Source organism: Natrix helvetica (assembly GCF_964273705.1).
Source record: "Natrix helvetica genome assembly, chromosome: 2".
NCBI classification, from domain to species: Eukaryota; Metazoa; Chordata; class Lepidosauria; order Squamata; family Natricidae; genus Natrix; species Natrix helvetica.
In genome coordinates, this window is record NC_138552.1 from 297029229 (window position 1) to 297056723 (window position 27495).

The 27495-nt window shown below is 51.2% G+C and overlaps 1 protein-coding gene across 1 annotated transcript in view; it reads left to right on the plus strand.

The window, feature by feature from the left end:
- Nucleotides 1-27495, plus strand: part of LOC309388218 (unconventional myosin-XVIIIa-like) — a gene marked incomplete at its 5' end in the record, with an annotated part of 104151 nt that overhangs the window by 22033 nt on the left and 54623 nt on the right. The window contains 15 exon segments of the mRNA XM_081945362.1: nt 35-227; nt 1538-1624; nt 3905-4046; nt 5919-6078; nt 6750-6936; nt 7737-7974; nt 11066-11175; nt 11391-11456; nt 13307-13435; nt 16826-16969; nt 18194-18283; nt 19808-19927; nt 22821-22932; nt 23847-23974; nt 24147-24301. Coding sequence (XP_081801488.1) covers nt 35-227; nt 1538-1624; nt 3905-4046; nt 5919-6078; nt 6750-6936; nt 7737-7974; nt 11066-11175; nt 11391-11456; nt 13307-13435; nt 16826-16969; nt 18194-18283; nt 19808-19927; nt 22821-22932; nt 23847-23974; nt 24147-24301 — 2061 coding nt within the window.

Here is a 27495-nt window from a genome sequence, read left to right on the forward strand (position 1 = left end):
TCCCACCTCATTGCCCCCCTCTCTTTCCCCGCAGGGCTCTGAAGTCCAGCCAGCGGTCCTTGTGCTCCATGATGATCGTGGACACCCCCGGCCTCCAGAACCCCGAGATGGCCGGGCAGAGTCGGGGGGCCACTTTTGAGGAGCTGTGCCACAACTACGCCCAGGAGAGGCTGCAGGGTCTCTTCCACGAACGCACCTTCGTGCAGGAGCTGGAGCGATACAAGGAGGTAGGCTTCCCTTGGGGGGGGGGATCGCAGGGGGGGCTGAGCCCCAAAGAAGAGGGGGTGGGGGGTGGGTCAAGCTCTTCTCCAAAGCCCCCGAAGGCAGGAGAAGAAGCAACAGGTGGAAACTCCTCAAGAAGAGAAGCGACAGGGAGAACAATGAATCATTGGAACTGCTTGCCACCAGAGGTTGTAAAAACACTGGAGGCTTTCTGAAAAATATAGGAGCAGGGGTTGGACTAGAGGACCTCCAGCGTCCCTGTTACTATTCTGTTAAGGGTGGCAGCTAGGAGAGAAGCAACCTGGAACTAAGGAGGAATTTCCTGAACAATTAACCAGTGGAGCAGCCTGCCACCAGAAGTAGTGGGTGCTCCATTCCTAGAGGTCTCTAAGAAGACAATGGAGAGCCATTTGTCTGGAATGATGTTATAAGGCCTCCTGCTTGTGCAGGGGGCTGGACTAGGAGACCTCCAAGGTCCCTTCCAACTCTGTTATTCTATGATTCTATGGAAGGAAAGGAAGGGAGGGAGGGAGGGAGGGAGATGAGAAAGGGAGAAAGAGGAGAGGGAGGGAGGAAGGAAAAAATTAAGAAAAGAAAGAGGAGAGAGGAAGGAAGGAAGGAGAGGGAGGGAGGAAGGAAGGAAGAGGAGAAAGGGAAAAAGAGGAGAGGAAGGAAGGAGAGAAAACAGAAACTAATCAAGGAGAGAAGCAACCTGGAATTCAGGAGAAACTTGCTAACAGTGAGAACAATTAACCAGTGGAACAGCTGGCCACCAGAAATCGTGGTCGCTCTATCACTGGACCTTTTTAAGAAGAGCCACATGTCTTAAATGGCAGGGGGTTGGACTAGAAGACCTCCAAGGTCCCTCCCACCCTTGTTCTTTGCTGAGATTGCCCTGTGCTAAGGTGGCGGTGGTCTCCACGCTTGCCCCCTTGAAGACTGGTGGGCTTTAACTCCCAGAATTCCCATGTGCTGGCTGGGGTTTGAATTCTGGGAGTTGAAGTCCACAAGTCTTCCAATGGCCGAGCGCGGAGCTGCCTGCCCCACCTATTGGGTCCTCCAGAGGGCACCTAGACCCTCAATATCCTGCTCCTCACCTTTTCTCCCCGTGGGGAATTCTCTCTTTTCAGCCCACCTGGATTTTATTATTTCCTTTCCCTTTCCAGGCGGGTGGGGGGCTGTGGAGAGGGGGGGGCGGTGGGCTCTCTCCTGACTAACGCACTGATTGTGGTGTTCCCCCCCCTCTCTCTCTCTGGGCGCCTTGACCCTTTGGCCACTGGACACTAATCCCTCCCCCTCTGTCCCTCCTCTCTAGGAGAACGTAGATCTCTGCTTAGATGCCCTGGAGCCCACCGTCTCGGGCTCCGTGGCTACAGTGGACGAAGCGTCCCACCAGGCACTGGTAAGCGGCATGGAAAATGGGGTCCCAGCCCCCCCCCCAACTCCCCTCCTCTTCCCTCTCTCCCCTTCCTGTCCCCCTCCCCCGCTTGGCTGGCCGTGGGCTTCCTTGGGACTCTTTGGCCCCGTGGAAGAGTCGCACTGCAAAGTGATATGGAAGTTAAGGGCACAGGGAGGCAGTCCTCGAGATACGGCCACGTCGGAGCCCCTAGATTTCCGCTGCTAAGCGGGACAGTTTCTTGCCACCGTCGTTAAGTGAATTATTGCAGTCGCTGGGCTAGAGGTAGTCCATAAGGCAGGGGTGTCCAAACTTGGGAACTTTAAGACTTGTGGACTTCAACTCCCAGAATTCCCCAGCCAGCAGAGCTGGCTGGGGGATTCTGGGAGTTGAAGTCCACAAGTCTTAAAGTTCCCAAGTTTGGACACCCCTGATGTAGGGTTTTGTGTGTCCAGTCAAACTTGGCCAATAAAGAATCCTATTCTATTCAATTTTGTCCTGCTTTGAGACTTTTTTTGTCACCGTTGTTAAGCGAATCGTCACAGTTGTTGGGTTAGCAGAGGCAGTCCATAATTGAGCCCAGCTTTCTGTTCCTAACTGAGACAGTTTTTTTCGGTCGGTTTTGTCCGTCCAATCACGCTTGGCCAATTTTGTCCCGCTTTGCGACTTTCCTTGCCACCGTCGCAGTTGTTGGGTTAGCAGGGGTAGTCCTCGGCTTACGACCCTGATTGAATACAAAGCTTCTGTTGTTAAGCAAGGCCGTTGTTAAGTGAGTTCTGCCCCGTTTTTACTACCTTTCGTGCCACAGTTGCTAGGTGAGTCACTGCAGTTGTTAATTGAATCACGTGGTTAAGTGAACCTGGCTCCTGGGAATTCTGGGAGTTGGAGTCCATCCCTCTTAAAGGATGCTGTGACTTGGGGATTCTGGGAGTTGGAGTCCACCTCTATTAAAGCAGGCTGGCTGGGGGATTCTGGGAGTTGGAGTCCACCCCTCTTAAAGCCTACTGGCTGGGGGATTCTGGGAGTTGGAGTCCACCTCTATTAAAGTAGGCTGGCTGGGGGATTCTGGGAGTTGGAGTCCACCCTCTTAAAGGATGCTGTGACTGGGGGATTCTGGGAGTTTGGAGTCCACCTCTATTAAAGCCTGCTGGGTGGGGGATTCTGGGAAACCCTTTCACAGTTGCCCCTCTCCCTGATTTTTGCTGCCAACCCCTGCCCGGAGTCCAGCCGCTGTGGCCCCCAGGACTGAGGGGGAGACCTGTGTGTTTATGTGTGTTCCTGCCTGCCTGGGCCTGGGCTGCGTTTGTGTGTCTTTGTATGGAGGGCAGCTCTTCCTGCCAGTTGCTCCCTGCCAGTTGCTTCAGTCCCCGGATTGAGCTTCCGTGCAGGCCTGAGGCCTCTTCCTCTCCCCAGCCGGCTTTCCTAAGCGTTGATTCTTGCGTCCCCACGCCTGAGCCGAAAGGAGCCGTTCCTGGCGCCACTGAGGGGCTTCCGGGGCTTTCCAGGCTGGGAGGGGCAGCTGAGCCTTCTTGCCCCTCTGCTTTGCCAGGCCCCCCCTCCCCAAATCCCAGCCTCCTGCTCTGTCACCGAGATGCTCAATGGTCACTGGTGTTTTTCTTTGAAGACGTTTCGCTTCTCATCCAAGAGGCTTCTTCAGTTCTTGCGGGCTCCGTCCGTCCTTCCTTCCCTTTCCTTCCTTCTTTCCCTCCCTCCCTCTCCTTCCTTCCTTTCCTCCTTTCTTTCTTCCCTCCCTCTCCTTCCTTCCGTCCCTTCCTCCCTCTCCTTCCTTCTTTCCATCCTTTCCTTCCTCTCCTTCCTTCCCCCGCCATCCCTCTCCTTCTTTCTTTCCTTCCTTCCATCCCTCCCTCTCCTTCCTTCCTTCCTTCCCATCTTATTTCCTTAATTCTTCCCCCCCTCTCTCTCCTTCCTTCCTTTTTTTTCTCCTTTCTTTTTTCCTTCCTTCCTTCTCATCTTCCTTCCTTAATTCGATCTTCTTTTTCCCTCTCTCCCACCTTCCTTCCTTAATTCCCTCTTCTCTCTCCCCTTCCTTCCAGCTCTGTTATTCTGCTATCCTCCATCCCTCCTGCCCTCCCTTCTGTCTGTCCGTCTGTCTGTCTCTCTTTCTCTCTCCCCTTCCTCTTTCTGTGTCTCCCAGTGAAGAAGCTTCTTGGATCACTAGAAAAACGTTTTCCAAAGTCCACTTTGGGAAAGGCTCCCGTGGGACTTCCAGCACCGTCGACAGTCCTGTAACGTTTGGGGTGGGGGGCGGGGGGGCCTCCGCTGCAGGTTCGCACCCTGGCCCGGACCGATGAAGCCCGTGGGCTGCTGTGGCTGCTGGAGGAGGAGTCCCTCCAGCCTGGGGGCAGCGAGGAGGGTCTTCTCGAGCGTCTCTTCACCCACTACGGCCCCCAGGACGGAGACAAAAAAGGTAGGCGGGGAAGGAAGGCTGTTGAACTGGGATGAACTGGGCTCTCTGCTGGTTTCGCCTCCGGGCTTCCACCTTTGCAGCAGAAACTGCCTCCCAAGGGGGCGGGGGGGGGGGGCAAGGATTGGTAGTCCTCGATTTACGGCAGCAGTGGGGGTTGGGGTTAGGATTAGAATGCTTTAGGGCAGGGATGGCGAACCAAAGTGTGTCTGCGCACCAGAGCAACCAACACCCAAACACCAGCTGGCCAGTGCGCACCTGCCTGGTTTTTTTTTTTTGCCGTTTTCAGATTGCTTTCTGGGCTGTTTTCAGGCTTTTTCCAGATCGTTTTTGGCCCAAAAAACAGCTGGAAAACAGCCTGAAAAGGGTCCGATGAACTGGCATGGCTCTGGGTCGTTTTTCCAGACCATTTTCAGGCTGTTTTGGCCTATTTTCAGGGCCACAAACAGTCCGAAGAACTGCCCCCAAACCAGCCAGAAAACGGCCTGTTTTTTGAGTGGTTTATGCCCATTTTCAGGCCATTTTCTGGCGCTCCAGCACCTGTAAAGACCAGTTGGCGATGACGGTGCCCTTGCCCACAGACAGGGCTCTGCGTGCCACCTGTGCCAGGCGTGCCATAGGCTCGCCATCGCTGGTTTAGGGTCTGTGAGCATCCTAGACCAAGCCAAATCGGAAACAAATGCTGGGAATCTGGGCATCCGGAGACATCAGCCGTCGACGGACACAGAGAGATAAACCATGCTTCCATTCCATCCCAAGGAGACAGTTTAAACCTGAGGGAGGAAAGGATGGTTTGTCTGGTGTTAATCCCCACTTAGGGCGTTGTGGTTTTTAACACAACCCCTCCAGCAGCCGGCTCACCCCACCCACCCTTGCCCTGACGATGCTACCTAGTTGGGTAATGAAATGTCTGTAAGGAAACCAGGGCAGCAGAGGCAGCCCAGAGGCCAACCCTGAGCTACAAATCTTCTCTCGCATGTTGAGACCCCGGTTGAGGAAAGAGATGAACCCCCAACTTCAGTTCTCTTCCCACCCCACCAAGACTGAGGCTGCCCTTGGCCCTCAGCTGTTTGTCTGGCACTCGTCCCGGCTGTGATGTTGCCCATTAGCCCTCTTGGAGCAGGGCTGCCTCTGATGGGTCTGGGCAGGGCGAGCTTCATTCACGGAGGATCTTTTCTTTTCTTTTCTTTCCGTCTTTCTTTCCTTCCTTCCTTCCCCTTTCTTTCCTTCCTTCCTTCCATCCTTCCTTCTCTTTCTTTCTTCCTTTCTCTTTCTTTCTATCTTTCTTTGTTTTCTTTCCTTCCTTCTTTTCTTTCCTTCCTTCCTTCCTTCCTTCCTTCCTTCCTTCCTTCCTTCCTTCCTTCCCCTTTCTTTCCTTCCTTCTTTCCATCCTTCCTTCTCTTTCTTTCTTTCTATCTTTCTTTGTTTTCTTTCCTTCCTTCTTCTCTTTCTTTTTCTTTCTCTTTCACACTTTTTCTCTTCTCTTTTTCTCTTCTTTCTTTAATGTGCTCTCTCTCTTTTTCTCTTCCACTTTTTCTTTTTCTCTCCTTTCTTTCATTCCCTATCTTTTTTTTTTCTTTTTCATCTTCTATCCCTTCCCTCCCTCCCTCCGTCCTTCTTTTCTTCCTTTACCCCTTCCCCTCCCTCCCTCCCACCATCCATCCCGCTCAGACTTTTCACAATGCTTCCTTCTTCAATCCCAAACAGCAATTCTTGCAGAGACCAAAGATGTCTCTCTAATGAAGGGGCTTCTTCCTGGGGAGCCACTGGAGCTCCCTGGGACCCGTCTCTCTCTTAGGGGGCCCTGGGGAAGGGGCTCTGAGGAGGGGGCCCAGAGTCTTGAGTCTTCCTCTCTCTATCTCCCACACGTTGCAGCCTCCAACCCTCTTCTCCGGAGCAATAAACCCCGGCATTTCTTCCTGGGACACAGTTATGGCACCAACTGGGTGGAGTACGACACTAGCGGCTGGCTGAGCTACGTCCGGCCAAATCCTGCCTCTCAGAACAGCTTGGTCCTCCTCCAGGAATCCCAAAAGTAAGGCAGGCGGTCTTTGTGGGGTGGGGTGGGGGGCTAGGAAACCCCCTCGGGCTGCCCGGGGAGGTTCTGACCTCAGGCAGGCAGGCAGGAGGATCTTCCCTGGGAACTGGGGGTTTCAAGAAGAGACTGTACAGCTATTTGTCTGGAGTGGTCTTCAAACCTTAAACCACTTTAGGATTTAGTCCACGAGTCTTGAAAGTGGCCAAGTTTGCGGACCCCTGGTTTAGGGTCTCCTACTTGAGCTGGAACAGAAGACCCTTCCAACTCTGTTATTCTATGATTCTGGAAGAAAGGAAGGAAGGCAGGCAGGAAAAAATCTGAAGAAAAAGGGTGAGAATGAAAAAAAGTATGGGAGAAGGAGTGGAAGAACAAGGCGGTGGAGTCAAAAAAGGCATCAGTCTAGGATCCCTGCGTAGCCACCAATGAACACAAGAAGGAAGGAAAGGGGAAAGGACGAGTAAAACGACAAAGGGAAATGGGGAGGGAGGAAGAAAGGAAGGAGAGGAGGGGGGGAGGGGAGGGAGGGAAGGAAGGAAGATGGAAAAGAGGAAAGGAGGGAAGGAAACAAGGAAGGAAGTGTTATAACAGTGTTATTCTCTTAATTCGTCCTGGGGGGGAAGGAAGGCACCCATCCTCTCTCTTCCTCCTCTTTCCTTTTCCTTCCTCAGGAAGATCATCAGCAGCCTCTTCGCAGGCCGAGCTGGCGCCACTATGGGGCTCTCGGGCTCCATCGCGGGCCTGGAGGGGGGCTCCCAGCTGGCCCTGCGCAGAGCCACCAGCATGCGCAAGACCTTCACCACGGGGGTGGCTGCGGTGAAGAAGAAGTCCATGTGCATCCAGATAAAGCTGCAGGTGGTGAGTCTCTGGTGGGAAATGGGACCCTGCACACCCAGGAACTTTAAGAGGGATGCACTCCAACTCCCAGAATCCCCCAGCCAGCATTCTTTAAGCAGGGAGGGCTTCCACTCCCAGAATCCCCCAGCCAGCCTGCTTTAAGATGGGACGACTTCCACTCCCAGAATCCCCCAGCCAGGATGCTTTAAGAGGGATGGACTTCCACTCCCAGAATCCCCCAGCCAGCATGCTTTAAGAGGGGTGGGCTTCCACTCCCACAATCCCCCAGCCAGCCTGCTTTAAGAGGGGTGGGCTTCCATTCCCAGAATCCCCCAGCCAGCCATGCTTTAAGAGGGATGGACTTCCACTCCCAGAATCCCCCAGCCAGCCTGCTTTAAGAGGGGTGGGCTTCCACTCCCAGAATCCCCCAGCCAGCCTGCTTTAAGAGGGATGGGCTTCCACTCCCAGAATCCTTAGATAATGGCTGAGGAATTCTGGGAGTCGAAATTCCCCCATCTTAAATCATGCTGGCTGGGGGATTCTGGGACCTGAAGTCCGCCTCTTACAGCCATCTCACATAGGGACGCAGAGGAGTGTCCCTTAAAATATTAAAGCCTAAAAGGAGCATATAAACCTGAAAAAGAGAGAAGGGAGGTTGCCGTTCAGTGTTGGAAGTGAATGAAAAGGGGATGCCTCTTGGCTGGTGATGGGGGAGGCGGCTGGACAGGCGAGTGGTCAGCAGCCCTTTGGAATACAGTCCCCCCTCCTGCCAAGGAACCCCCCCCAACACACCCTTGATCGTGGTCTTCTCCCCCCCCCAGGATGCCCTGATTGACACCCTCAAGAAGTCCAAGCTGCATTTCGTCCACTGCTTCCTGCCCAAGGCCAACGGCTGGCGAGGCGATGCCAAGGTCCCTTATGCCCAGCGGATGAGCAGCAGCGAGCTGGATTTGCACGGGGAGCACTGCGAGGCCGGCCTGATGCAGCTGGAGGTGCCTCTGCTGAGAGCCCAGATCCGGGGCTCCCGCCTGCTCGATGCCCTCCGCATGTACCGCCAAGGTGGGTCCTTTGCCCCCTCCCCCAACCCCCTGGGCAGGAAAGGGTCACGAGACGGAGGGAGGGGATCCGGGTTCCTGGCACCAGGAACGGACCTGGCCCAACCCAAAACATGGGAAATGAACAGCAGAGAAGAGACCGGGTTGGCCCAGCAAATCCAACCCCCCCCCCCCCCGTTTTCCTTCTAATTCATGGATTTATTGATTACTTTAGGTGGTTGTTCTCAATTCTTTGTTTATTTTTGTTTGTTTATTTGTTGTTTTACTTTTTGCCCAACCAATGGACATGTGCTTTGTCTCAAGCATACCGGAATCGCCATGTGCCCACCTTGCGCCCTGGGGGAGTGAGGGTGGGATTAAACCTCCCCCCCCAAAAAAAAAAGTAATTAGAGCATACGAGGTATATAAACATAAAAATGAGGTTGAGACGGTTGCAGGAACTGGGTATGTTTAGCTTAAGAGAAAGAAGGACTAGGGGAGACAGGATAGCAGTCTTCCAATATCTCAGGGGTTGCCCCAAAGAAGAGGGAGTCAAGCTATTCTCCAAGGCACCTGAGGGTAGAACAAGAAGCAATGGGTGGAAACTAATCAAGGAGAGAAGCAACTTAGAGCTGAGGAGAAACTTCCTGACCGTGAGAACAATTAATCAGTGGAACAGAAGTTGCCTCCAGAAGTTGTGAATGCCCCAACACTGGAAGTCTTTAAGAAGATGTTGGATAGCTATTTGTCTGAAATGGTAGAGGGTCTCCTGCTTAGGCAGGGGGTTGGACTAGAAGACCTCCAAGGTCCCTTCCAACTTGGGTATTCTGCTATCCTTCCTTCCCTCCCTTCTCCCCTTCTCCTTTCCCCTTCTCTTCTCCCTCCCTTCTCCACTTCTCCTCTCTCCCTTCCCTCCCTCTTTCTCTCTGGAGGTATTCAAGGAGAGACGGCTACTTGTCTGGAATAGTGTAGGGCCTCCTGCTTGTGCAGGGGGTTGGACTAGAAGACCTCCAAGGTCCCTCCCAACCCTCGTATTCCGTTATTTGCAACCTTCTCAACTGTCTCTTCTCAATCAAATCAATGGGGAGGAGCCAGATTTGCTTAATGACCACCTGGTTCACTGCAGCGATCCGCTTAAGAACCACGGCAAAGAAAGGATCGTACAGCCGGACGCAAGTCGCTGAAGAATTCTCTTGCTCGTCCATGGAAATTCTGCTCCCAACTGTGTCCTTAAGTCAAGGATCCCCCTGTTCTTCATCCCCTCTGCCCCTCCTCCTCGGAAAAGCCCCCCCCCTCAGCCCACTCCTGCCCCCCCCTTTCTGCAGGGATGTGTGTTTGTTATTTCAAGAGCCGAATTGCCGGTGGCGTGCACCAAAAATCGGTGAGGTTTCCTGCCGCGGTGGGGATCAATGGCTCGGCAACCATCCGGTCGATGTGGCTGATGATTAATTAAGACCTGAAGAATCAACAGAAGCTACCTGCGCCCATCAATTTAATTGCAATCCGATAGCGGCATCCATTCCGGGGGGAGCCTCTTTGCCTGCAGCAGCTGCAGGAAGATGCGGGTTCGAGATCCTCGCCCCCCTCCGCTTTAGCTAAGCCGTTCGCTTTAGAAGAGTTTTTGGGACGTTGCTTTGGCAGCCGTCCCTGCGAGACACACAAGTTGGACTTTGGGGTGGGGGTGGGAGAGATTGGGCGGGGGGCTTAGAGGCGCTGCGTTCGCCTCCATTCACCTTCAATACAGGTAGACCTCCACAGCTCTATGACCCTTGGAGGGCTGGGCGCAACGAAATTCCATTTTAATATATGCTGTTCAGTGTGCATTCAAAGGGACAAGAAAGCGAGTCTTAAGAATTAGAATTATTAGAATTAGAATTACTCGAATTATTAGAATTATTGGAATTAGAATAATGAGAATTAATGGAATTAGAAGAATTAGAATTAGTGGAATTAAACTAATTAGAATTATTGGAATTAGAATTAGAGTTAGAATTATTAGAATTAGTATTAGAATTAATGGAATTAGAAGTATTAGATTTAGAATTGGAATTGGAGTCAGAATTATTAGAATTAGAATATTAGAATTAGAATTACTGGAATTAGAATTATTGGAATTACAATTAATGGAATTAGAATTATTAGAATTAGAATTAATGGAATTAGAATTATTAGAATTAGAATTAATGGAATTAGAAGAATTAGAATTAATGGAATTAAAAGAATTAGAATTGGAATTGGAGTCAGAATTATTAGAATTAGAATTATTAGAATTAGAATTATTAGAATTATTGGAATTAGAATAATTAGAATTAATGGAATTAGAATAATTAGAATTAGTGGAATTAAACTAATTAGAATTATTGAAATTAGAATAATTAGAATTATTGGAATTAGAATTAGAGTTAGAATTATTAGAATTAGTATTAGAATTAATGGAATTAGAAGAATTAGATTTAGAATTGGAATTGGAGTCAGAATTATTAGAATTAGAATTATTAGAATTAGAATTATTAGAATTAGAATTATTGGAATTAGAATTAATGGAATTAGAATTATTAGAATTAGAATTAATGGAATTAGAATTATTAGAATTAGAATTAATGGAATTAGAAGAATTAGAATTAATGGAATTAGAAGAATTAGAATTAATGGAATTAGAAGAATTAGAATTAGAATTGGAGTCAGAATTATTAGAATTAGAATTATTAGAATAGAGGTGAAAGGGGCCTTGGAGGTCTTCTAGTCCAGCCCGCTGCTCAAGCAAGAGACCCTGTATCATTCCAGACAAATGGCTGTCCAGTCTCTTCTTGAAAGCCTCCAGTGATGGAGCATCCACAACTTCTGGTGGCCAGCTGTTCCATCGGCTAATTGTCCTCCCTGTCAGGAAATTCCTCCTTAGTTCCAGGTTGCTTCTCTCCTTGGTTAGTTTCCATCCATTGCTTCTTGAACTGCCTTCAGGGGCTTTGGAGGATAAGTGGACCCTCTCATTCCAGATGTCCGATGGGACAGCCACGTTTTGGGTCCAGCCTGGCCCTTTCTTCCCCTGCCTCCATCGCAGCAGCCCCCTTCGGCCCCCTCCCCTTCTGACACCCCCTCTCTTCTCCTCTCCCTCCCAGGCTACCCCGACCACATGGCCTTCGCCGAATTCCGCCGGCGCTTCGACGTCCTCGCTCCTCACCTGACCAAGAAGCACGGGCGCCATTATATCGTCACGGACGAGAAGAGGGTAGGCGGGCTGGAATTGGGGAGGGGGCTGGGGTCTCTGCCAGGGCCAGGTTGATGGGGCTGGGGGCTGGGTCCCTAGACTTCCTTTACCCCAGGGCTTGGGATAGCTGCACTCACGAGGGGGGGGGCATAGGATGAGGCTGGGGTTTTTGGGGTGGGGGGAATGTGCTCTCTGACCCCCCCCTCCCCTTCCTCTCCTCTGCTTTCTCTCCCCAGGCGGTGGAGGGGCTCCTGCAGTCGCTGGAATTGGAGGAAAGCTGCTACCAGATGGGCTTGAGCCGGGTGAGATGAACAAGGGTGGGGTGGGGAAGACCACCCTGGTGGGGGCGTCTTGGGGGGTCCAACAGGAGGGTCCCTGCCAGGACAGGGGAAGCACAGGTGGTCCTTGGCTTAACGACTAAAATTGAGCCCAAAATTTTCCATTGCTAAGCGAGGGGGCGGTTAGGTGAGTTTCGCCCCATTTTAAGACCTTCCTTGCTGCAGTCGCTAAGTGAATTACTGCAGTCATTAAGTTAGGAACGTGGTTGTTAAGTGACTCCAGCTTTCCCTGCCCCCTTTGACTACGCTGGTCAGAAGGTTGCAAAAGGGGATCACGTAATCCCAGGGAGACTGTAACCGTCATAAATATGAGTTCAGTTGCCCTGTTTCGCTCACATGACCACGGGATGTTACAATGGTTGCAAGTGTGAAAGATCATCATGCCCCGCTTTTTTCAGTGCCGTTGTAACTTTAAACAGTCACTAAATGAATCTTCATGACCCTTTGCGTCACTCTATGACATGACCACAAATTGGGTAGTTTTTCCTGACACGTTCCAGCACAAAAAGCACTTAATTCAAATGAACAGGTTCGCTTAATGACGATGGTGTTCGCTTAATGACAATGGCATTGGCTTAACGACCGTGGTGTTTGCTTAATGAACATGGCGTCTGCTTTACCGTCGCAGGGTTTGCATAACAACCATGTGCTTTACTTCACACTGCCCCTCACAAAAGGCCCTAAAATTAATTTTTTTACATGGGTGCCTCGCTTTAGGACCAGAATGACTCATCATTGTAGCTCTGGACTCAGTGACAGTTGTAAGTCGAGGACTACCTTGTTCCCGGTGTGATAGCCGTCCCGTCCCCCCCCCCCCCCCGCACCTCTCCTCCAAAAATCATTTGCCAAATGGAACAAATTTCCCAATTCTGCAGCGTGTTATAATTTCTGTTTCTCGAGTGGGACGCAATTCCTCCCTGCCTCGGACACGCTCCGTCTTCCCCAGGAAACCTGGAATGTGTGAACGAGCTCCGAGTCGCCCCCACCCCACCCCTTCCGAGCCCACCCGGGGCCTTGTGCGGGCTGGGGACGACGGGCACGGCGATCCCACGTGAGGCCGGCCTTGGTGGACGGACGCCAGGCAGGCTCTTGGCAAGAGAGATGCGATGAGGCTCCTGGCTCTCGTCCTGCGAGCGTGCCCACGCGCGTGATTGCACACACACACACACACACACACACACACACACACACACACAGCGGTGACACTCCCGGTGGGGGAGGGTGAAGTCAGCCCCCTGGCATGCCAGGAAGATGCCCAGCCCCCCCAGGGAGGGGGCGGATGGCTGATTCACTCGAGGCTGGAGAATTTTCCTCGCAGAAGATACCAAGTTATGGGGCGCTTCCTTGCCGCAGCTCCTGGCAAACGGGGAGCATTTAGCCTTGGTTAGAAGGGAGGGGGGGTCTCCTTCCTCCAGACCTCCAGGCCCAGGGGTGGGGTTAAGCAGAAGGGCCCTTCCCCTTGCCCTGCACCCCGCTTCACCCAGGCATCTTGGAAGGCTGTTGGAAGCACCCGGGGCATCGAGTCCCCCCTTTGCCACCTGCACTGGTTCAGTGAATTCAGCCCTTGCGGTTCCCTTTTCATGATGTGGGCCCTTGGAGGGCCTCAGCGGGGGCCCTGAAAGGCCCCTGGCATCTCTCTTGCCAAACAGGGACCCTTGCTCCACCGAAACCCCCTTCCGAAGCTCCGCAGCGCCCGTTGAGGCCAGCAGGCGTCCGTCCCCCCCCCTCTGTGCGGGAGCAGCCGGGACTGACCCCATCTTTTGGCATTTGCTCCCCCGCCCCCCTTAACACTTCTCTCCCCCCCCCACCCCCAGGTGTTCTTTCGGGCAGGGACCTTGGCTAAGCTGGAGGAGGAGCGGGATAAGCAGCTGTGCAGAAGCATCACCCTGTTCCAGGCCGCCTGCCGGGGGTTCCTGGCACGCCAGCACTTCAAGAAGAGGAAGGTAGGCTGCGTTGGAGGGTCTCTGTCTGTCTGAGAAGGGGGGGGGGTTGTAGCCCAGGGTTGAAATGGGGTGGGGGTCTTGGGGTTCTCTGAACTGGGTGGTTTTGCTGTCAAGGCGTTTCGTGACCCAGCTAGGGAACGTCATCAGTGCAGTGACGAGCTTCCCTAGTTGGGTCACGGAACGTCTGCAAGGAAAACCACCCAGCTCAGAGAGCACCAAGGACCCCACAGTTTTCTTCCTCCTCCTCCTCCTCCTCCTCCTCCTCCTCCTCCTCCTCCTCCTCCTCCTCCTCCTCCTCCTCCTCCTCCTCCTCCTCCTCCCCCCCCCTGCAACCCCCCCCCCCTTCTAGCACTGATGATGTTCCCTAGTTGGGTCATGAAACGTCTGCAAGAAAACCACCCAGCTCAGAGAGCACCAAGGACCCCACAGTCTTCCTCCTCCTCCTCTTCCTCCCCCCCTCCTCCCCCCCCCTTCTCCCCAACCCCCCCTCCCGTCTAGCCCTGGTCACGTTACCTACTTTAGGTGTTGAAACGTCTGCAGGAAAAGCAGGCAGCTGAGAGAGCACCGGGGGCTCCTGTGCCTGCCTATCTGTGGGCGTGCAGATGCATCTTCTTCCTTAAAAGTCAGGCGAGGCAGAAAGGGAGTGAGTCACACGTGCACAAAGAAACACACAGAAGCCCCCCCCCTCCTGCCCTCCCCCCTCCCCTGCTGTGTTTACGCCTCTCTTCTTAGCCTAAAATGGGCAGCTTCGCCTCTTCCCAAATAAATCCCAGCCGGGAACTAGAACTGTGGGCTCCATAAGGAAACCATCTGAAGTAGCAGCAACAGAAAGCGGCAGCTTCCTCCCACCCACCCACCCACCCACCCCCAATCCACTTGTTGCCCTCCTCCTCCCTGCTCCCCCCCCCCCCCCGGCCTTGAAAGCTGCTGCTTCAGCTTTGCAACAGGTAGGAAGGGAATTGTGTGCTCCCTGTGCCTCTTCACCATTCTCCGGCAAGGTTATGCGTTCGTGCGTGTGTGTGTGTGCGTGTGTGTGTGTGTGTGTGGAGCAGCCCCTTGTCTGTCCTGGAGAAAGGAAGGCAAGGTAGGTGGGTCTGGGGGCCATTGGGGGTTGGGAGCGGTGGGGTCACCGTGCAAGCCCCCCCCTCCCGTTCCTCTCTCTTTTTATTTTATTCATTTTTTTGGGTATTTATTACATTTCCAATGCTCCCCTCCAAGACCACACTGGGCGGCTTACAGATCAAAGGTTTTTGCTCGTTGCACAAGCTTGCAGAGTTTTTGGGCAGTGCAGCTGTTCCTAAGATTTCTCTGTGGAGATTCTCAGTCCTCCGGGTCAGGGGTCTCCAACCTTTCGGACCTCAGGGACCACTAAATCCATCACTTCAAATCCCACCAACGGGCCACTCGGACGAATTCTTTAAAAAAAAAAAAAAGATAAATAGTATCTGGTGCAATATAAAAAATGCAAAAAAAAAAATTCTGCAGAGCACCAGTTGGTGACCGTTGCTCCAGGTCATTTGGCTGTCCCAAAGGGGCTTTTTTTTTTCAAGAGGCAACTGGATGTCCTTGTTTGTCTTTGAAGACGTTTCACTTCCTATCTAAGAAGCTTCTTCAGCTCTGACTGGATGGTGAGGAAGGGAAGGATTGATCCTCCTTGCAGACAGCTGGTCCTTTGCATCCTTTTAGAGGGTCCTTGAGGCCACTTGGAGGTTTCTCTGTGTCCTCAGGGTCACCCGAGGGGGGCAAATGGTTCCTATTAGTCTGCAATTTTTCCTCTGGAAATCCATTCCTACTCCCAGATTGCATAGCTAAAGAGATTCTCCGTCCTCCAGGTCCTGCTTATCCCAAAGGTGTTTTTATTCAAGAGGCAAATGGACTTTCTGGTTTTTTTCCTCTGAAGACGTTTTGCTTCCCATCCAAGAAGCTTCTTCAGCTCTGACTGGATGTTGGGGAATAGAAGGTTTTCTACTCCTTGCAGACAGCTGGTCCTTTGCATCCTTTTAGAGAGGTGTTGAGGCCACCAGGAGGTTTACCTGTGTCCTCAGGGTCACCTGAGAGGTGCAAATGGGTGTGGAGCCTTCTTGGAACAGTTGAAAGGACTGAGTTGTAGACTGGAGATGGATGACCTCGTATCCCTCCCCCTCTGTTGAGGGAGGGCTGTTCAGTTTGGACCTAGACGGCCTCTTTGACCCCTCGTTCAAACCAGCCGTCCTCTCTGTCCAAAAGGTGGACTTGGCTGTCTTCAAAAGAGGGGATTTTGTCCTTTAATGCAGATGGAAGTGCTGACTTTATTCCTGATGGGTTTGTTCTCCTAGGTTGTGCCATGCTTCCTTCCCTTCCCCCACCATCCAGTCAGAGCTGAAGAAGCTTCTTGGATGAGAAGCGAAACCTCTTCAAAGAGAAACCAGACAGTCCAGAAGAGAGGGAAGGAGAGGGAAGGAAGAAAGAGGAAAGGAGGGGAAGATGGGAGAGGAGGAGAAAGGGCAGGAAGGGGCAGAGGAAGAGAGGAGCAGGGGAGAGGAAGGGGAAGAAGGGAAAGGAGAGGAGGAAAGAAGAAAGGAGAGGAGGGAGGGAGGGAGAAAACGAAAGGAAAATGGCAGCAAAACAAAACAGGTTTATGGGATGGTAAGCAAAGCGACCCCGGTCCTATATTTTAATCTTTTATATGGAAAAATGAATGTTTAAAAGCATTCAAAACTGATAAGAATAATAACTATGACAATGTATACTTGTAAATGTGTGCATGAGACTAAAAAATAAAATAAAAAACTTTTTAGAAAACAAACTAGACAGTCCAGTTGACTCCTGTCTATGGAGATTCTCTGCCATCCAGGTGATAGATAGATGATTGATGATAGATAGATAGATGATAGATAGATGATAGATAGATAGAGAAGAGATAGATAGATGATAGATAGATGATATATGATAGATAGATAGATAGATAGAGATAGATAGATAGATAGATAGATAGATAGATAGATAGAGATAGATAAGTAGAGAAATGAAGAGAGAGAGAGAGAGAAAGAGAGAGAGATAAATAGAAATAGATAGAGATGGATAGATAGATGATAGATAGATGTAGATGGGTGGGTGGGTGGATGGATGGATGGGTGGATGGAATAGAATAGAGGAATGAAGAATAGAACAGAACAGAAGAGATGGAGATGGAGATGGAGGGACGGAGAGAGAAATGTAGCCAAAAAGAACCAGCATGGTCCTCTCTTCAGTTGAGTTCTTCCTTTGGCCTCTTTGAAGTCTTTGGAAGCCCCATAGAGATGGGCCGAGGGTCTTGGTTTCTGCTTGCACCTGTTTAGGGGAAGGGGCTCCTCCTGACCTAACAGGCTTCCCTTCCCCCTCTTGTCCCCCCCCCCTTCCCCCCCAATGCAGATCCAGGACCTGGCCATCCGCTGCGTCCAGAAGAACATCAAGAAGAACAAAGGAGTGAAGGGCTGGCCTTGGTGGAAGCTCTTCACCACCGTCCGGCCTCTCATCGAAGTCCAGCTCACGGAGGACCAGATCCGGGCCAAAGATGTGCGTGGGCCTCTAGGTTGGAGGAGGGAGGGAGGACCCTCGGTTGTGGGTCTGTAGAAAGGACTGGGGAGGTGGTCTTCTTGACCATCGTTGATCCCTCTGGCCCAATGCCTCTCAACCCTTGGCCAGTCTAAGATGGGTGGACGTCAACTCCCAGAATTCCCCAGCCAACAAGGGTTGGATTAGGTTCAAGAAGAGATTGGGCCTCTGTTTCTCAGGGATGGCCTAAGGACTTTTGACCTGGTTTAGAAGACCTCCAAGGTCCCTTCCCACCCGAGGATCCTACATCCAGCCATCTGAAAGCGTGCTGGCTGGGGAATTCTAGGAGTTGAAGTCGGAGGGAGAGCCAACCTGGAAATAGGGTGGAGTTTTGGGATAGTTTAGTCCAAAAAAATGGCTTTAGCTTCAGAGATTGTGAGGGCCCCATGGCTGGAAGTTTTCAAGAAGAGATCGGACGGACGTTTGGTCTAAAGTGGTTATAAGGTCTCCTGTTCAACCAAGGACCTGCACTAGAAGGCCTCCAAGGTCCCTTCCAGCCCTGGGACTCTAGAGGGAGGGAGGGAGGGAGGGAGGGAGGGAGAGAGGGAAGGAGAAAAGATAGGAATGAAGGAAGGAAAGAAAGAAAGAAGATGAGGGAGGGAAGAGAGAGGGAGGAGATGGGGTGGAAGGAAGGAAAGAAAGAAAAAAGACGAGGGAGGAAGGAAGGGGGAAAAAGGATGAGGGAGGAAGGAGAGAGGGAGGAGGGAGGGGTAGGAAGAAGGAAGGAAAGAAAGAAAGATAAAAGATGAGGGAGGGAGGGGGAAGGAGGGAGGCAGGAAGGAAAAAAGATCCGAAGGAAGGAAGGATGGAAAAAGTAAGGAAGAAAGGAAGGTGGGAAAGTTAAAATGAGGGGAGGGAAGGAAGGAAGGAAAAAAGATACAAAGGAAGGAAAGAAAGATACAAAGGAAGGAAGAAAGGATGGAAAAAGGGAGGGAGGGAGGGAGTATGGGCAGTGTGTAGAAACTCCTCCGAGGAAGATCCAACTGGGAGTAAGGGGAGATTTCAACCTGTGGAAAAGTTTCCTTCCAGAAACTACGGATGCTCTTCAAGGGGAGATTGGAAAGGGCTGAGGGGCCAGGGGCTGGACTAGAAGACCTCCGGGGTTCCTCCTTCCCAATCCAGGGCTGGAATATTTGGCCCCCCAGGGCTGCTCTTGAAGCCCCCTTTCCCTTCTTTCCTCTTCAGGAAGAAATCCAGCAGCTGAAGGGCCGTTTGGAGAAGGTGGAGAAAGAGCGGAACGAGCTGCGGCTGAGCAGTGACCGCCTGGAGGGCAAGGTGAGGCCTCGAAACCCCCTACCCTTTAACTACAGGCGGTCCTCGACCTACGACCATTCGCTTAGGGTCCGTTCAAAGTTGCAACGGCACTGGAAAAAGCGACTGACGGCCGTTTTTCACACTTAACGGTCATTGCAACATTCCCCATGGCCACGTGATTGAAATTCAGACCCTTGGCCACTGACTCACATTTATGACGGTCGCGGGATCCCCTTTTGCGACCTTCTGGCAAGCGAAGACAGTGGGGGAGCCGGGTTCCCTTAAACAGCTGTAATGATTCGCTCTACCGCTGCGGCAAGAAAGGTCGTGAAACGGGGCAAAACTCTGTTTAACCACGGTCTCGCTTAGCGGCAGAAATGTGGGGCTCAGTTGTGGGTCATAAGCCGAGGACCGCCTGGGTTTAGGACGTAGTCTCGAAGCATCTCTTTAAGGCTGATGAATTCATGAATTTAATTTATATCCTGCCCGTCTCACCCTCAAGGGGACTCTAGAACCGTGATGGCACACGTGCCAGAGGGGGCACACACAGGCCCCTCCATGGGCATGCGCGCCATTGCCCCAGCTCAGCCAGCTGGTCGTTGGGTTTCCAAGGCACACATCTGCACCGGTCAGTTGATCATGGGGTTTCTGAGGAACACATCTGCCCCAGACAGCTGGTCTTTGGGATTCCCGAGGTGTGCAAGCGCACTGGCCACCTGCTCCTTAGGTTTCTGGCGCACTGGTGCATGCCCATGTGCCCCTTCTGGTTTGGGCACTCCCATGGTTCTCCATCCAACCTCTGAGTTGATCTTTCTCTTCTGAGATCAGAGCTAATTTTTTTTCCAGACATGGCCCCTTTAAGAGGAGTGGACTTCAACTCCCAGAATTCCCCGGGTGGGGTTTATATTCTTGTAAGCTGCCGGTAAGTCACTAAGCGAGAGCTGGGCAGCCGTATGAATTTTATAACCTAAGTCTTGTAAATAAACAAAACGAATACATTCTGTGCATAAGTAGCCAACGAATAATTTCCGTAAACGAAGCTAATGAATTTTTATAAACAAGGGAACGATTTTTTTTATCAATAAATTCCATAAATAGATAGCCAATCGGTCAATACATTCTATAAATAAATAAATGCCTTTTTATCCACACGTTCTGTAAATAAATAAATAAATAAATAGGAAATAATACTATAAATAAATAACTAATTTTCTGCAAATAAATTTTAGAAAGGAAAAAAGAAAGAAGAAAGGAAAGAAAGAAAAGGGAAAAAAAGGATAGAAGGAAAGAGATAGAAAAAGAAAGAAAGAAAAATGAGAGAAAGAAATTTTATGAAGCAAGAAATTTGTATAAAGAAAGAAATGAATAAAAGGATCCTTAAATTAACCCAGTCTGTCCATTCAGGCCAGTGGCAGGGAGTTCCACAGAGCCAGATGTTGGAGGGGCAGAGGGCCGGTTCTCTTCAGAGGGAAAGGAATTCCAGGGGGTGCTTTCATTCCCACCCACTCCCCACTTTTGAGCAATCTTTGGTGTCATCCCCCCCAGGTCTCAGAGCTGACGTCGGAGCTGACGGACGAGAGGAACACGGGAGAATCGGCTTCCCAGCTTCTGGACGCGGAGACGGCCGAGCGCCTCCGGGCAGAGAAGGAGATGAAGGAACTGCAGGTCAGCCGAGAGGTTCAGGGTTGGGGTTGGATTCACAAGTGACACTTAGGTTGCCTCTGGAACACAGGTAATCCTTGATTCACGACAGTTCGTTTAGTGACCGTTCAAAATTGCAACGGCTTTGGGGAAAAAGTGACGTATGAAATATACAATACCAAAAGCAGCTTTCCCAACGTGGTAGAGAGAATACAAGCCAACACAGGCAGAGGAGAGAAGGGTTTCAGTTCAGAGCAGCAGACTAATTTTCAGTTCAGCACAAACTTAGAGCTACAGAGCTAAGCCACGCCTAGGCTCCAAACTGTTTCAGCTCCCATTGGCTGACCTTGTTACTACCGTATTTTTCAGAGTATAAGATGCACCTTTTTCTCTCAAAAAAAGAGGCTGAAAATCTGGGTGCGTCTTGTAGACTGAATACAGCATTTTTTGCCTCCCAAAACCCCGCCCCTTTTGCAAAAAGGGACGTGCAGAGCCTGTAGAACAGGGGTGTCCAAACTTGGGAACTTTAAGACTTGTGGACTTCAACTCCCAGAATTCCCCAGCTGGGGAATTCTGGGAGTTGAAGTCCACAAGCCTTAAAGTTCCCAAGTTTGGACACCCCTGCTGTAGAAGGCTTTCAGAGAGCTCCTAGGGGCTGGGGAGGGCAGAAATGAGCAAAAAACAGGCGTTTTTTGTTTAATTTTGCTCCCCCCTCCCCCAGCTCCCAGGAGCACTCTACAAGCCTCCTAAAGGCTATCCATGGCCTTTTAAAAAAAACGGGCCTGTTTTTACGAAAAACGGATCATTTTTGGGAGGTTTGCAGAGTGCAAAAACTTTTTTTTTATAATTTGCCTCTTCAAAACCTTGGTGCGTCTTATACTCCAAAAAATACGGTAAGCCCTATTCCAGTTCATGAATCTACACCAGGGGTGTCCAAACTTGGGAACTTTTAAGACTTGTGGACTTCAACTCCCAGAATTCCCCAGCCAGCCATGCTGGCTGGGGAATTCTGGGAGTTGAAGTCCACAAGTCTTAAAGTTCCCAAGTTTGGACACCCCTGATCTACACTGGCCAAAACGTTCGCCCTGGCTTTTTATAGCCTGACCAGTCAAGGCAGACTCTTTCTTTCTGAGTTTCTCTTCGATCCTCTCTTACCTAACCCTTCTCTCCCTTAATCCCCCAAGGCCATTCCCACCTACCATTACAGAGGGGCTGGGATTGCAGCTCCCAGCATTCCCCTCCCCCTTTCCCAAATTGGGGAAGTCTGGCTTAATTCACGTGGAGGAGGAGGGGGGTATTACCCTGGGCTCTGGCCATACTTTTGAAGCTGTACAGGTAGTCCTCGACTTACGCCCACAGTGACTGTTCCTAAGCAAGACACCGTTGTTAAGGGAGCTTTGCCCCATTTTACGACCGTCCTTGCCACAGTTCTTAAGTGAATCACTGCCGTTGTTAAATTAGTAACACGGTCGTTAAACAAACCTGGCTCCACCCATTGAATTTTGGTTGTGTGATCATGTGCAACGGTCATAATTGTGAAAAACGGATCCTAAGTCACTTTTTCCTTTGTAAACCTTTGAACCGTCACTAAACGGACTGTTGTAAATTAAGGACTACTTCTAGTCATGGCAGCAATGTTGTTAGCAAGGGTATTTCCAGCTGTAGCCTATCCAAAATGGAAACAGAGGTCTTAAAACAAGTTTGAGAAGCAATATTTTAAAAACCCTTAAGAAAATGCGCTCCCGAAAGCGCATTTTGCGCCTGGGGGATGCAACGGGGACCCCTACACTTTGCCAGAAATAACAATAAAATCACAACACGCAATTCCTCCTGTCTCCGGGGCCGGTCCAGCCTCAGGTCTGAGTCATTGGTCAACACCATCCTGCTTTCGATTAAACCATAGGTTTTCAAATTTTGGCCACTTTAAAGACTTGTGGACTTCAACTCCCAGAATTCCCCAAGCGGCTGGAAGTTGAATTCTGGGAGTTGCCGTCCACAATTCTTAAAGTGGCCAAGGTTTAAGAGCTGTGGGCTAAACCAGCGGTCACCAATTGATGGTCCATGGACCACTGGTGGACCGCGAGAAAATTTTGGTGGTCCACAGAAAAATTATTTCCGTTTTTCATATTGCACTAAATCCGGGGTCCTCAAACTACGGCCCTGTGCCAAATACGTGCAATAAATGCTTGTGTTATTGCAGAGAGTCTCCCGCTTCAGGGTCTTTTTGTGGGGGTCGGAGGGGGGCAGAAATTCCGATTTGGGGTCTGTTTCGGCCTCCTGGTGGGGGGCTTTGGGCGAAGGCTGGAGGGAAGCACCGCTGGTGGCGAAGAGCCGGAGGGCCTCGTTCCAGTGGGGCTGCATCATGGCCTGGAACTGGCTGACCCTCTCAGCCCACTGAGCCTCCAGGCACCGGTACCTGCCCTTGCACTGCCACAGGTCTTTCCTCTGCTTGGAAAGCCTATGCTCCTAGTCCTCAGTGAGGTGCTTCTGCTGAGCCTCCTTCTTGGCCAGATCCAATTTGAACTGAGCTGTTTTGCCAACTCTTTCTCCTGGGGGCTGCTTAGCACCAGCAACTGCTTCCTGTTGGGGCCCTAAGGAGTCCAGGTGGGCAGGCGAGGAGGGGCTAGGAGGGGAGGGGCGAGAAGAGGCTGGCGAGGTGCCCCTTGACGTGAGTGACATTGAATTGGCCACGCCCACCCAGTCACATGACCACCTAGCCACACCCACCCAGCCGGCCACCCAGATCCTATTAGTGGTCGGCGGGATTTAAAATTATGAATTTGGTGGTCCGAAAGGTTGGGGACCCCTGGGCTAAACAACTCCTAGGGAGCAGGCCTTCCTTGGGAGACAGCCCTGGTGGGGGGTGGGGGTGGCCGTCCTCCTGACCCTCCCCTGCTCCCTCCCTCTCCGCCTACAGGCCAAGTACGATGCCCTCAAGAAACAGATGGACTCCATGGAGATGGAAGTGATGGAGGCCCGCCTCATCCGGGCGGCCGAGCTCAACGGGGAGATGGACGATGACGACACAGGTGAGGCTCCTGGGTCATCTCTTCTGCAGCCACTTCTCGCCTCTCCTTCCTCCTCGGTGGCTCCAGGCCTTGTGGTCAGGTTCTTGCAGAGTTGCACCAGGGGTCATTTAGGGGAAAGGGGCAGGAGGGGATGGCTCTAGGACAGTGATACTTGAACTTGGCAACTTTAAGATAGGTGGAATTCCACTCCCAGAATCCCCCAGCCAGCAATGCTTTAAGAAGGGTGGACTTCCACTCCCAGAATCCCCCAGCCAGCCTGCTTTAAGAGGGGAGGGCTTCCACTCCCAGAATCCCCCAGCCAGCCTGCTTTAAGAGGGGTGGGCTTCCACTCCCAGAATCCCCCAGCCAGCAATGCTTTAAGAAGGGTGGGCTTCCACTCCCAGAATCCCCCAGCCAGCCTGCTTTAAGAGGGGAGGGCTTCCACTCCCAGAATCCCCCAGCCAGCCTGCTTTAAGAGGGGTGGGCTTCCACTCCCAGAATCCCCCAGCCAGCATGCTTTAAGAGGGGTGGGCTTCCACTCCCAGAATCCCCCAGCCAGCATGCTTTAAGAGGGGAGGGCTTCCACTCCCAGAATCCCCCAGCCAGCATGCTTTAAGAGGGGTGGGCTTTCACTCCCAGAATCCCCCAGCCAGCATGCTTTAAGAGGGGAGGGCTTCCACTCCCAGAATCCCCCAGCCAGCCTGCTTTAAGAGGGGAGGACTTCCACTCCCAGAATCCCCCAGCCAACCTGCTTTAAGAGGGGAGGGCTTCCACTCCCAGAATCCCCCAGCCAGCCTGCTTTAAGAGGGGAGGACTTCCACTCCCAGAATTCCCCAGCCAGCATAGCTTGCCAGCAAGGCAGGGACTGGCTTTGGGGAGGGGGCGATGCCCTCAGCCCCGAGACGCTCTGTCCACTGGCTTTCTGTTGCCCCCAGGTGGGGAATGGCGCCTGAAGTATGAGCGGGCAGCGCGGGAGATCGACTTCACCAAAAAGCGGCTGCATCAGGAGTTTGAGGACAAGCTGGAGGTGGAGCAGCAGAGCAAGCGGCAGCTAGAGAGACGGGTAAGGGGTCTATCAAAGCCCCCCTGGGGTGTTTTTGCACCCGGAGCCCTGCCCAAGCGTTGGGGTGGGGCGGGAGTGTGGCGGAAGCCCCCTGGAAGCATCTTCTGGCGGCATTGGGGGGGGATGCTTCAGGGTCTCGGGGCCTGCTGAACGTGCCCCCTTCCCTTGGCAGCTGACCGACTTGCAGGCGGACAGCGAGGAGACCCAGCGGGCAGTGCAGACCCTCAAGAAGAAATGCCAGCGGCTGACGGCCGAACTGCAGGACACCAAGCTGCACCTGGAAGGGCAACAGGGCCGCAACCACGAACTGGAGAAGAAGCAGCGCCGGTGAGGAAGAGGAGGAGGAGGCGGGCAGGATCCAGGTGGGGGAGGAGGAGGAGGAGGAGGAGGAGGAGCAGGAAGACTGCGGGGTCCTTGGTGCTCACTGAGCTTAGTGCTTTTCTTGCAGACGTTTCATGACCCAACTAGGGAACATCATCAGTGCTAGAAGGGAGGGGGATTTGTTAAGAGGAGGAGGGGGAAGAGGAAGAGGAGGAGGGGGACTGTGGGGCTCTTTGAGCCTGGTGGTTTTCTTGCAGATGTTTCATGACCCATCTAGGCAACATCATCAGTGCTGGAAGGGAGAGGGGTTTGCATAGAGGAGGGGGGGGGGAGGGGAAGAGGACTGTGGGGTTCTTGGTGTTCCCTGAGCCTGATAATTTTCTTGCAGACATTTCATGACCCAGCTAGGGAACACCATCAGTGCTAGAAGAGAGAGGGGATTGCAAAGATGAGGAGGAGGAGGAGGAATGCCAGTGGTTCTCTGGAAATGCTGCTTCTTCCATGTATCTTGGCACATGCCAGAGTGGGGTTCCACATGCAGCATAAGTACCTCCCCCTCGAAAGAAATACAAGCTCCATGCAGCACAAATGCAACACACACACACACACACACTCTTTCCTAGTGTTGTCCCCTGCAGCCTGTCAAACGCATCAGACGGAGCGTCGCGACGAGATGGAAAAATTAAACTGGCCTGGTTGAAACTCACGTTACCCTATAAGGAAATATATTTATATAGGGTGTAGCATAGATCCCACGGATAACCGTGAAAAGGAGGCAGGGAGGAAGGAAGAGACAAGGAAAGAAAGACAAAGAAAGGAAGGAGAACGAGGAGGGACGGAGGGAAGGAAGAAAAGGGGGGAGGGGGGGAATGAAGGGGAGAGAGAGGAAGAGAAAGGGGGAGAGGGATGAAAGAGAAAGAGATGGAAGAAAAGAAAGAAAAAGGAAGAAAGCAAGAAGAAAGGATGGAGTGGGGGAGAGAAAGAGAAAGGGGGAGGGATGAAGAAAGGAAGGAAAGAAAGATGGAAGAAAAGAAAGAAAAAGGAAGAAAGTGGAAGAAGGAAGGAGGGAGCGGAAGAGAGAAAGAGAAAGGGGGAGAGGGATGAAGAAAGGAAGGAAAGAGATGGAAGAAAAGAAAGAAAAAGGAAGAAAATGGAAGAACGAATGAGGGAGTGGGGGAGAGAAAGAGAAAGGGGGAGAGGGATGAAGGAAGGAAGGAAAGAGATGGAAGAAAAGAAAGAAAAAGGAAGAAAGTGGAAGAACGAATGAGGGAGTGGGGGAGAGAAAGAGAAAGGGGGAGAGGGATGAAGAAAGGAAGGAAAGAGATGGAAGAAAAGAAAGAAAAAGGAAGAAAATGGAAGAACGAATGAGGGAGTGGGGGAGAGAAAGAGAAAGGGGGAGAGGGATGAAGGAAGGAAGGAAAGAGATGGAAGAAAAAAAAGAAAAAGGAAGAAAGTGGAAGAAGAAAGTAGGGAGTGGGGAGAGAAAGAAAGGGGGACAGGGATGAAGGAAGGAAGGCAGGAAAGAAAGAAAGATGGAAGAAAGGAAAGAAAGAGACGGAGGAAGGAAGGGGAAAAGGTGTCCTAGGAGAGCTCCCCCCTTCCCTCCCTGTTCCTTTTGCCTTGGCCATCCCTCCCTCCCTGCCTGGGAAAAAAAGGAAGAAGGAGAGGAGAGAGAGAGAGAGACTTTCATCTCATTACCGTAATGATTGCAGGCAGGAGGGAGAGGCTGCGGGGGGGGGGGGGGGGGGGGGAGACGGACTCCAGCCAGGGAGAGAAAGAGCCTAATTAAGTCCCATTTCCAGAGAGCAGCGCTGGCATTAACGCTGCTCTCGATTACCAGGTGCAAAGAGGCGCTGCGTCTCTCCACGCCTGCACGTAAGGAGACACACACACAGGTCACTCCAGCTGAGGCTGCAAATTGGCCTGGGGGGTTCCTCTCCTCAATCCCCTTCCTCAGGCAGGGCAGGGCAAGGCTCTCTCTCTCTCTCACTCTCTCTCCCCTGTTTGAGACCCCCTTTCGCCCGGACCCCCGTGACCTTCATACAGGGTTGCATTTTAATGACTTTATCCTTCTTTCTAACTGGTTTTATTAACCATAGTATGTACGTAGAGCCTTTTATGGTTCTATGAGTGGCCCTTTCAGGGAGGTGGGCCTTTCCTAAATAAGAGGGTGGGGGAGGGGGGGCTGGCATACTGAAAGGATGGATGTACAGGATAGGTAGGTAAGTAGTTAAGTAGATGGTAGGTAGGTAGGTAGGTAGGTAGGTAGGTAGGTAGGTAGAGATAGATAGATGATAGATAGATAGATAGATAGATGATAGATAGATAGATAGATGATAGATAGATAGATAGATAGATAGATGATAGATAGATAGACAGACAGACAGACAGATAGACAGATAGACAGATAGATAATGATAGGTAGGTAGGTAGATACATACATACATAAAGATAGAGATAGATAAGATAAATAGAGATAGAGGTAGAGAGAGAGAGAGAGAGAGAGAGAGAAATAGAGAGGGAGAGAGATGGATGGATAAAGAGAGAGAGAGAGAGAGAGAGAAATAGGGAGACGGATAGAATGGATAAATAGATATGATAGTTTACATGATAGATTGATATATTGAGAGAAGGGAACAAGGGGATCAGCCATATTAGACTTAATTCTCACTGAGAGGAAATGATAGAAGTTGTTGAAGCCATATGAACACTGGGGGCAAGTGACCATGCAATATTGGAATTCAACATTATGCAAACAGAAGTAGTAGAACAAAGTCAAACTAGAGTCTTGGACTTTAAGAGAGCTAATTTCAATAAACTTAGAGACAGCTTGGGAAAAATTCCATGGATGAGAATCCTCAAGGGGAAAACAACTCAAGAAGCTTGGGAAATTTTGAAACATGAGATTACAAAAGCCCAGGCTCACACAATACCAATGAAGAAGAAAAATAACAGCTCCCAAAAGAAACCAGCATGGCTGCATAAAGAACTCTCTAACAAATTGAAAGACAAAACGGATAAATATAAAAAGTGGAAAGGGGAGGACATAACTAAGGCAGAATATCAGCAAATAGCCCGAGCCTGTAAAGATGAAGAGAGGAAAGCTAAGGCTCACAACGAAGAAAGGCTTGCCACAGAAGTAAAGCTTCTTCCAACATGTTAAAAACAAGAAAAAAGTTAAGGAAACAATTGGTCCATTG